The sequence below is a fragment of the Pholcus phalangioides genome, unplaced genomic scaffold (assembly GCF_987345545.1).
Source record: "Pholcus phalangioides strain wild (caught in Gottingen) unplaced genomic scaffold, Ppha-v1.0 ptg000029l_1, whole genome shotgun sequence".
Lineage (NCBI taxonomy): Eukaryota > Metazoa > Arthropoda > Arachnida > Araneae > Pholcidae > Pholcus > Pholcus phalangioides.
The window spans coordinates 3451171-3462058 of NW_028301619.1; the positions used below are offsets into that span (position 1 = coordinate 3451171).

The 10888-nt window shown below is 30.9% G+C and overlaps 1 protein-coding gene across 2 annotated transcripts in view; it reads left to right on the top strand.

The window, feature by feature from the left end:
- Positions 1 to 10682, top strand: part of mgl (low-density lipoprotein receptor-related protein megalin) — a 425733-nt gene extending 415051 nt beyond the window's left edge. For both annotated transcript variants that reach the window (XM_089252561.1, XM_089252562.1), the window contains one exon: positions 347 to 10682. In XM_089252561.1, the coding sequence (XP_089108687.1) occupies positions 347 to 592 (246 nt within the window). In that variant the 3' untranslated portion in view covers positions 593 to 10682. The remainder of the gene's footprint in view (positions 1 to 346) is intronic.
- Positions 10683 to 10888: the final 206 nt, after the last annotated feature.

The window sequence follows — 10888 nt, forward strand, 5'->3', positions numbered from 1 at the left end:
TGTATGTTACAACTGTTAGAACAGTTGCACACTGGAATAACTTCACAGGGCTGGCATCTGCGCCTTTTATTCACTGTAATGCAGTTTTGCATACAGTTTCTTCTTCTTCCTCAGGTTATGTTTGCATGCATGGTGTTTTTTTCTCCTGATAAATTTCACGTTTGTGGAGCGGCCGTTCCGAATCTTGCTATTGCATTTGCATTTATGTTAGACCATGCATTTTTTGAATGACAATTATTTGTATTGGTGTGTACTGACATCTCTTAGTTTTCCCATCTTTTCTGAATCACCCTGTATAGAACCGAAGTGCTTTTTTTCTGAATTTTATTTATTTATTTTTTTTTAGGAACCCCTTGATAGTCATTTCAGCTTAGGGGATTTGAGTAAACCAACAGATTTTAGCAATCCAATGTATGATGTGATTGGTAATGACAAAAATACACCGACATATGAAATTCCTATACAGGTATGTAATGATAAAGACAAATCACCTGCTATACTCCAGCTGCGGCAAAGTTCACTAGATCCAACAACCATTGATACTGATAAAGATACCCAGCAACTAGTTGTCGAAGATAAATCAGAATGTTGACATCAGCCACTCTCATTGTACAGTAGCATCATACCAGACTGTGAATAATATTTTAACTGCGTTTGCAGTTGTTTGTGATGTAAATAGTTTCTTAAAAGGCCATTCCAGTGGAAAATATTTTTTTGTTGTATTTGTTGTTGTGTAAGTCGAAAGATAGAAACATAGGGTATCATAAATTACTGTAAAAAAATAGATCAAGTGTCAACATAAATATGAGAAGCAGTATTTCTAGAAATATATGTCATCATGGTGATACATGTGTGTATGGAACTTTGTGATGGGTAGGAGGCTGATCAGTGTCAGAGTTTGTAACATTTCTTACATGCATTTGAATAACATGATACTCAATTGAAGTAAATGAATTTTTTTCTTGTAAAATTTTAAAATTTAATTAGTTTGATTATAATTAAATGATTTAACGACCTGTGAAAGTATATTTCAAGCTGTTTCCTCAAGTTAGTAACAAAATATCTGCCACTGATCATACTCCTATTTACCATACTGTGTATTAGCCATCATGGGGAAAGAAGTCTCAGGTATTAAAAATACGACTAGTCAAGTATAGTTTTGTGTTTAAAAACAGCAAGTTATGAACATTAAATGAGATTGCCATTGATCTGTTTATGATTTTTTTTAAATCTTAACTCAATCGATGCTATCTATATTAGATTGGTTTTACAAAGCAACTTAATTCAGATGATATCAAAGGCACTTATTATGTTGAGATGATCATAAAAATGTTTTCACCTTAAATCTAATTATAAGAAGAAAATATAAAATTTTGATTCCTAAATCCGTTAAAATAACACTACATGCTCATTTATTATTGGTTGCTTGTTTGAAATATTTGTCTCAGAAAATATTAGTATTTCAGATAAATAAGAAGAAATTATAATATTTATCCAGAAACTAATTTTTTATTTTGTGTAATTTATTGTGAGAGTCAAAATTCAAGTTTTCACCACATTCATTTTTATGACAACATATTTTATTTGTCATTGGGGTGGGGTGGGGGAGATATACCAACAGCTTTTTAATCACATATTTCTATACACATGTATATATAGTGCCATGAAATTTTAATTTCTGTTTCAAAGTTTCTATATATAAGTACAGTTTTTTTTAAGGTTTTTGAAAGAAAATGTCATAGAACTGAGACAATGTGATATTTTAGACTTACTAGGCTTAGTTTTAGAATTCAGTGCCTTCTTGCACTGTCCTGCCAAAAAGTCACTATCATAGTTCATATAAAAAATTGTCATTGATGAGATGAAAAAAAAATTGTTGGGGATGACAATGTACCTGATGTGATAGCTTGAATTCAGAATTGAAGAAGTGATATATATGACTCATTCATACCTTAATGTGGCTTTCCATACTTAATTCTAATAAAGAAATATTTAAAATTTTAGAGTTTATGTCAACAAATGAGCAGTAAGTTATTCATTTTATTTTCATCATTATTTTCAAACTAGTTTAGTTTATAATACAATATATCAGTTTTAATATTTATAAGTGATGATACCTGCAGCTACTTTTACTTATGCTTTTTATCAGGAATAAATGTCCTATTAGATCATATAGCTGTTAGTTGATATGTGCAGAAGCACTGATCTAAAGAAAACACTGGGGATTGGGGCTAATGTTGTTAATTGGGGTGTATATACAGGTCTCGGGGATGTATGCTGAAAGTGGGGTGCATTACATTGGATGTTTATAAAATATTGTGGGGAAAGTTGAGCCTCTTCACAAAATTTATTTCGGGAGGGCTCACCCCCAAACCCCCAGGTAACAACACCTACAGATGTGTATGATTCTGCATATTAATGAAGTTTATTTCATAATAAATCAGATTGTAGGCTGTTACTAGTTAGTAGGCAATAATCAAAATTACAATATTTTTGTAACAATATAATTCAATATTTGCAGAATACCAATCGCTTATTTGAAGTTAATAAATGAATTCAGTTCATTTCTGATCATAAGTTTAGATTTGAAGGAAAATCAAAAAGTAAATATCATTGTACATTGTGGTACAGTGTAGTTCTCAACATCAGAATAGTCATATAACTTACTGATATGTGAATATTAAGATGTAACACCTTCTTAGGCTGAAGTTATATATATACAGTAGACTCTTGGTAATTCGACACCCCAAAACAATCGCCAAACACGTCGACTTAAGCAGATGTCGAGTTAGGGAGGTAATTTTTTGTCCGATCGTTTTTGTGTGCGTAATTATATACTTTCTAACAATTTTATTTAAAAATATGCTAATTCTCATTAATTTTAATTCGGGGTTGTTTCAAAATAGAATCAAAACGTATAAAAAATTTACCTCATGAAAAATAATCAAGTATATTTGCTTGTTTTTCTTTTCGAAGAGAAAACAAAAATTTTCTACACTATTCAGTTTATACCACGATTGTTCGGCTTTTTCCTGATTGTGTAAGAAGTGACGTATCACATCTAGAGTTTTTATTTCATCATGGACGGATGGTGCAGATACTTCTTCGTCCAAACTTTCTGTGTGTGATTCTATTTCTTCGAAACATGAAGCACTTGTTTTGGGTGATTGATTCTAGAATATCGTCGTCTGCTATTCATCATCGATACAATCACCCATAGTGCTATTTATGCTTTCTCCACACTTAATCTGGGAGGAATCTTCAGGAGAAATAATCTTTTTATTTTAATTAATGAATTTTCTTTGGAGAAATAATCGTTCTCCAAAGACTCAGAACAAAAACCAACATGACGGAAACAGTTCTGAATAGTGGCACTCGTGCCCGAGTTCCATGCAGAATCAATCATTTCAACTGCATCTAAAACAGAAATTTTTACATCCATTCTAACATCCAAATTCACAAATTTTTTGTATGTAATTTTCTGTAAAAAGTTTTCATACTTAGAATAATTCCTAATTTCCTTGATAGAGATTTTTTGCAAAATCTTTTGCTTTCCTGGAATTATTGGTCCTGATAATGGGATTGAGTTTGAGTAAGATCGAGGGATTTAAACCACAAAAGAGTTGCTTCCTCTACATCGCTGAATTCTGATTTCTTATGCGTTTTCTGCTTGGTTTATAAGAAAATTCAAATGCTGAAAAAAAATTTCCCTCATTTTTAGCAAGTGTTGAAATGGGTTCTGTGCAACTCCTTATTCTTCAGTGAGTTCGCTCTGAGTTTTCCTGATTCTAGTTTTTTGAAAATTTCAACTTTTGATTTCAAAGTTAAAGTATGAAGTTCACGTGAAGCCATTGCATTCATGGCCGTCGATACTCACAATGATAACCAAATGGCATATTCAGCGTCTAACCAGGCTTTAGCTCTTTTTCTTTTTCTCCTTTTCCAAGAAATCGTAAAACCGAGTTCCGCCAAAAGCATTCTTTGCAACAGACAATATCAAAACTTACAAGAGATGAGATTTTTACCCCTATTGGATATTTCAACATCCAATAGGGATCACACCACTTTTCTTTTGACTATGAAAAGAATGAAAGACCTGTCCTGGAAACGCCACTAAAATGATAGGCCGGCCAAGAGGCTTCAAACATTCATTCTGCACATGCACGTCCCCCCCCCCACCCATAGCGCAAAAAAGGGACCCATCATACAGAACAAAGGATTATCGAAGTACCCACAGACAACATCAAAAAATTCTTAGAATGGTAACACATGGGAAGTTGTAAAAACCAGTCGTAGTAAAGGGACAAAAATCGTAGTCGACTTAAGCGGAGTTAAGCTAAACATGTGTCGAGTTAGAGAGTTCCCCTTCGTTGAAATTAGTATTGGGCCAACCAAGGGAATAATAGATGTCGAGTTATCCACGTGTTTAGTCACAGAGAGTCTACTGTATATATATATGATAGAAACTAATTTTTAAAATAAGGTGGTAGTGTCTTGTTGCTATAAAAATCACAGCAATCTCATTAATTATGATATTTATTTATATAGATTATGGTATATATTTTATATGAAATGTATTCCACACACACACACACACAAAATACCTGATGATAAGATTCAGATATGAATTTTAGTTGGCCAAGTCCTGTGTTTTAAATTATTCAGATGAATTTTTTTATGCTCAGTCTCATGTGATATATAAAACAATGTATAGCAAGAAACATTAATCTATTTTTCAAAATAATTTTAATCTAATATTCTGCTGCTTTTGATTTCTTTGAGAGGGAAACGAATGACTAATGTACTGGATTTTTCCACCTTTAGCAAGAGATAATCCTGTCAATAAGTATATATCTCCATATTTTTTGACAGAATAACACATACACACACATAACTATTCATAATCATGTTTTTGAATGATATTTAATATTGTCTGAAATAGTCATGATAGTTGAAGAGTGAAGTATAATGATTTCCAAATCTGAAACCACTGATTTTCTAGTCATATGGTCCAAGGACAATAAATTAGATGGAAATTTTAAGTATGTTAATGAAAACTGCAGAAAAATTTTATTCCTATTTGAAACCAATCTATTTGTTGACCGAGCAACAGTTATTACAGTTCTTAACTGTGATATAGTTCATCTATTATCAATATATTTATATTTTCATTACACTGAATTTTTCTGTGATAGTGATGGAATGTATTTTTGATTTTTGTGCATGACATTACATTTGATTTCTCTGTAAATGTTTAATTTGTGATACCTATTTAAATCACCATTTTTGATCATTTAAGGAATTATAATTTTAAATTACATTTTTCTATTTCATATACATACTAGGTGTACAGCTTCCTGCTGCAAATGTACTTTAATTTTAAAATTACCAAAGAAACACATTCTCACACACACACACATAGAATAATATGAAGTGATAAATATGCAGTCAAACCCCAATTTAATGAAGGTGAAATCGACAATTTAATCAAGGAAGTTAAATCAAGGAAGGGTCAAATTGATTAGGAGCATATACACACTTGAGGCTGTAGATTTTAAATGAATAATACGTTATTAAAACGTATGTCCGTATAATACGTTGTTAAAACATAAATGTTCTTACGTTGGGTTGGTGTTGCAACTTATTTCTGACAATGATAAAATATATATATATATATATATATATTTTATGGATATATATATGTTTAGTATGTTGATTTAATATTTTCCATCATTTTTACAAAATTCTGTCGAAATTGTTTCCCTTACCGAAAAACACTATGACCTGTCATTCATTGCTTGTCAAGAGCGCAAACTTGAAGTAATTTTATTTCTCTACTGAAATCTAAACATGAGGACAGCATAATTTTTTAGGGTATTGGTATATACCTATTGGTCACTAAAGTTTTATAGCTTCTTTTACTCAAAAAAAAAAACAACAACCGTTTCCCCCTTTTCTGTTTGTCTTTAAAAAAAGAGCTGAAGATCAAATCCTGGAAGGGAAAAAAAACAAGAACTTTGGATTGTAGTTTTGGGCATACATGCCAACCTTGGGAACAAAGCCTCTCCAAAGTGGCAATGTTTACCAATGGGATGGGGACACCCCACCCCCAATTTTTTCCTCTCATGACTGTTTTTTAAATACAAATCAATTTTCTTATTTTCTTCAACTTGGCCAAATAGGACATTTATTCAACTCTGACAAATGTTTAAAGTAGACTATCATTTAAGCTGGGGCCTGTTTACCGTGTCTATTGCTCATGAAATCACTGAAAGTTCTTTGATTTTTCGGAACTGGGCACTATCACTTCTTTGTCGTCATGGACATCCCTCTTCCGCTTCTTTGTAAAATCTCACATATGAAAAGTGTTATGGAGAAACTTGATAAATTAACTTCTGCTCATTCTGTTCAATTTAGTTATTAAAACTTATAAGGGCACATTTGGGGATTAAACTTGTGGATGTGCAGACCATGGAAACTTGAAATTGATCTCAGTATTTATTTTTTGGAAATGCAGTCTTCACGTGACGTCATTTTGTACTCGATAGGAAAATAGAATTCAGAGAAATCCTCAATAAAAAGCAATAACTTTTGAAAAAAAAGTTCCCTGTAGTTCACAGTTCGCTGTAATTCCCATTTTATGGTAGAAATCTGTCGAAACTGCGGACATTCCATAGTAGTTGGCAAGTATGTTTTCAAGTGATGAGAAATAAAAGAAAATGAAGGATAGTTGAAAATAATTTATTATATCCACGATTTTTATTTTTTAAATAGGAATTTAGCTTCTACTTTTGTTAAAATTTCAGCAAAAAATTGTTTCATCTGGGAATTTGTTGAATCAGAATTAATTATATCAGAGTCCAACTGTAGTAAATGACACTAAATCAATTGCCCTCCATTCCATATTACCCTATCACAATTTTCTTTTGAAAAAAACACCTGAACAATATTAAAAAGGGCCAAGAAAATGATATAATGCTGCTAACAATAGATGGCAAAAACTCTGGTGTCAAAACTGAGAATAAAAGTAGTGAAATGAAGCAAAAATGATTTAGACCCCCCTCAGGCAATCTCTCATTCTGACCATGTTTTTTGTTAGTGTAGAACCTCTGTTTTTCTCCTTGAAAACAGCGCCCAAGAGTGACGAAACATATGTCAGTGTATTTTCAAATTTACCATTTGCCTATTTCACATAGATTTCCCACTGGTGTTTCACAAAACTCTAGTTCTATGAAAGCTTTTTTTAGGGGTATGTTGAATCAAACGCTGTGGAACCCTCAAAAAGTTCATTAAATTGGGGTCAACTGTATAAATGGATTTCAACCATCTTCTAGAAATCAAGTATTCAGAACTTTTTCCTATTGAGCATATATCTGAAGATACTCTTTAGTTACCACCAGCTAATAATTGGCACTATCAATATATATCCAACATTTTGAATGACTTGTATGAAGTATAATAAAAATTCTTTGGGAGTGAGACGTGGATGAGTCATAAATATCACAAGATTTCAATTCTTCTAATTTTTATTGCTTCATCTATAACCCTTGAAAGTGCAAAAGATAGTGCCTTCAACAAAAATATCTACGTATTTTTCTTGCACTTCATAGATGAGTTTCTTTTTTATACTAGAGAACTAACTGTTGCACTGAAATGAATATTTGAATTGAAAAAAATAAAAAAAACTGTTTTGTCAACCTTTTTTTGTGTTTTGTTGAATGCATTAGTATAGCTTCTAATGATCAGTGTGAATCACAGAGAAAAAAATTTTGTTGTTCTTAAGTAAATTTTATAATAGAACTTCATATTTATACTAGTAGCATGAATAAGAATGGTGATAAAATTTTCAATCTTTGTTCCTATCTGGAAATGTCTGTTAATTTTATAGCATTTTTTTTAAACCTGCGGTCAAATAAGCCATAATGAATATGATTGTTATTGAGTGTTTCTCACTCTCCATTTTGTGTGAACTTACATGTTCATGACCCTGGTAAAATGAGACGGCTGTTATCACTTATCAATTTTTTTTCTGTGGCTCTTCTAGTCTCACTTATGTCAGATATTTGTGTTTATTGTTTGAGGGAGCGCCATTGTTTTGTGACTATAGTTTCTACAATTGTTTTTTAATGCTGTTTTCATCTCTGTAGATATACCATATTTAATTCTTATTTACTTGATGAAAGAATAGTATATTTAAATCATGTTTTAAATATATATAATTTTATAGCTTAAAAAAAAGTAAAATTTCCTATTAACATAATAGAAGTTACATATTCATGTATGAGTCAGAATTATGGATTAATATTTTTTTGTCATTATGTCAAAAACTACAGTAGTTTGGTTTAATTCAATTTTTCTTATTTATGTACAAGTTTTTTTTTTTGCAAAAATTCCAGTTCATTATTTTCTGGATAGTTTCAAAGTTTTTTGTGATTTAAAGTTGAAAAAATATTAGATATTTATTATATTAAAAAGTGTTCTGCCACCTGAATATATCATTTTGATCTTGACTACTTTTTAATTGTTTTAATTTCCATGTTAGTAATTGATTTTAAAATTCGAAACAACTTACTTGCTAAGAAAGTTACACATAGGAAACAGTTTTGATGAGAATGTGTCGATAATTGAGTGAATGAACTCTTCGCCTGGTTATTATTATATAATATTTCATATCATTAATTTTATAAAAATTCTTTTAAGTTTGTTATTCAAAGTCTGCTTATAAATCTAGTCACTCCCCGACTTACAAATAGAATGAGTTTCAAGCATATTTCACAAGTTGGATCATTTGGCGACTATCCATTAATTTAGTACCATAAATTGGAAAGTCATATTTAAACAGTGCTATTAAAAACATTGACAAGAAAATATTGTTGATTTTTTTTCATTCTTATAAATGGTGCAATTTGAGTTAGAAAGATTTTATTGTATTTTAATAGCTTCCTTTTTTACTGTCCAATCACTACTGAAGAAGAATGTCTATTTTTTTAATTATAAATTTGTCCCCCTCCCCCCCCATAAATGTAACTCGTCTGCTATACTCGTGTCAATTTCTTCAAATTCACCCTCTTCCTGATAGCCTTCAAAATCATTTCATGTTTACAAATTTTCTGAGTAGATTTTTCAAAATAATTTTTACGCAAATGTTCCATAACTTTATCTCATCCAGTTGCTAAGTTGCAGATGACATGCAGTACATTCACCAGCAAATGTGAGCTGGTCTCCATTTTAAGAAGTCTCTCTGCAAAGAGCCGGCAGACCTTCAACATGTATTACATAACACAAAACTTCAGGCATCTTCAGACCAGTTTTACTTATAGTATGGAAGACAGATGCCAACATCAATACAAAAGACTCCTAACTCAGATATCATAAATGTGCTAGAGTCACACATATACACAACACATTCTGGCATGCACCAATTTGTTAGAATTCCCTGGAGGAATGTTTATGGGGTGCATGTGTGATTTAGTAGTGGTAGTACATTCACCAATGCTGGATGCTAAATTCCATAATGCAATGCTTATTTGTCCTTTCCTACTGATGCTATAAACACACTGAATGTGATGAGAAAGCAAGAGAGCAAAGACTATATACTTTAAAATTTGTACATAGTTCATACAGTTCATTGCATATACGTGGTATATAAATTATACTTGTGCCAAATATTTTTGTTTGTAACTCAAAAGGCCCGTAAACCTAATGTTTGTAAGTTAGGGAGTGGCTACATCACAAAAAGAAAGAAAGTTCTTTTCTGCATTCAATCAAAATTGTAATTGAAGATTGTGGTGTGTGCCATCATGATAAAAATCGTCACCAAAAATGAGTTTGTTGATGTATTCAAGATACTCAATAAGAATAATTTCTCTGTCTTGATGTTACACCAATTGATATCAATGATTCTTGTGAAACACTTGAATGTGCTCAATGGAAGTCATTTCAGATCTATGTATGTGTTTGCATCAATTGCTAATATAGTTTAACCTTTTTGCTTGATTTACAAGCATTTTAACTAGAAATTTTCATCACCAAAGAATGAAAAATGTGTTTTAGTTTATATTATTATGGGGATAGATTCATCATAGTTGGTACTATAAATTATGGCATGTATGAATATACAATGTTCTATGTTTTTTCTATAAAAATTGAGAAAAAAAATTTTGTTATTCAGATATTCTGTTCCAGCAGACTTAGTTATTATTCATATAATTCAAATCACTCACACTAACTCATATTTTTTTTGATAAAAGTAGTCGGGCATTATTTTAGCTCATGTAAACATATGTGTAGCTGGAGAAATTCATGGAATATATTTTACAAATATTGAAAGAATCTTTAGAGCATTTTAGGTGAAAAAATAGAGATCTGAGTTATATATTAGAAACACGTTTTAGTGTAAGGCTGTTGCAAAAAACAGGCCATTCCATATGTTTTATTGCACAATCAACTATCTATTTGTCAAAATGATCTTTCAGGTTCGTGATGTTTTTGTAAGAAGAAAGTTAAACCGTCCATTGTCATGTGCAAGTTATTTGTATTCATCTTGAATCAAGAAACTAAATTTGTAAAGTTGATAATTTTGAACATTTGTGTAGGATACATTTACACATTAAGTATTTTCGGAAAATTTTTGGTTTTACCTTCAGAACATGAACTACTTCTATTAAAGGATGTATTTTGTATTTGATTCGAATTGATTTTTTTGGTCTGCATTTATTTTTTATCTTTTTTTTTTTTTTGGAGGGGGTAGTTCTTTAAATTTTTTTAATATTAGTTTGTCATGAAAATGACAGTTAGTTTAGTTTAGTTAGTTAATTAGTTTGTCATGAAAATGACAAACTGATTAGTTTGTCACTTTCATATGAAAAAAATTGAGATCTTCAATATT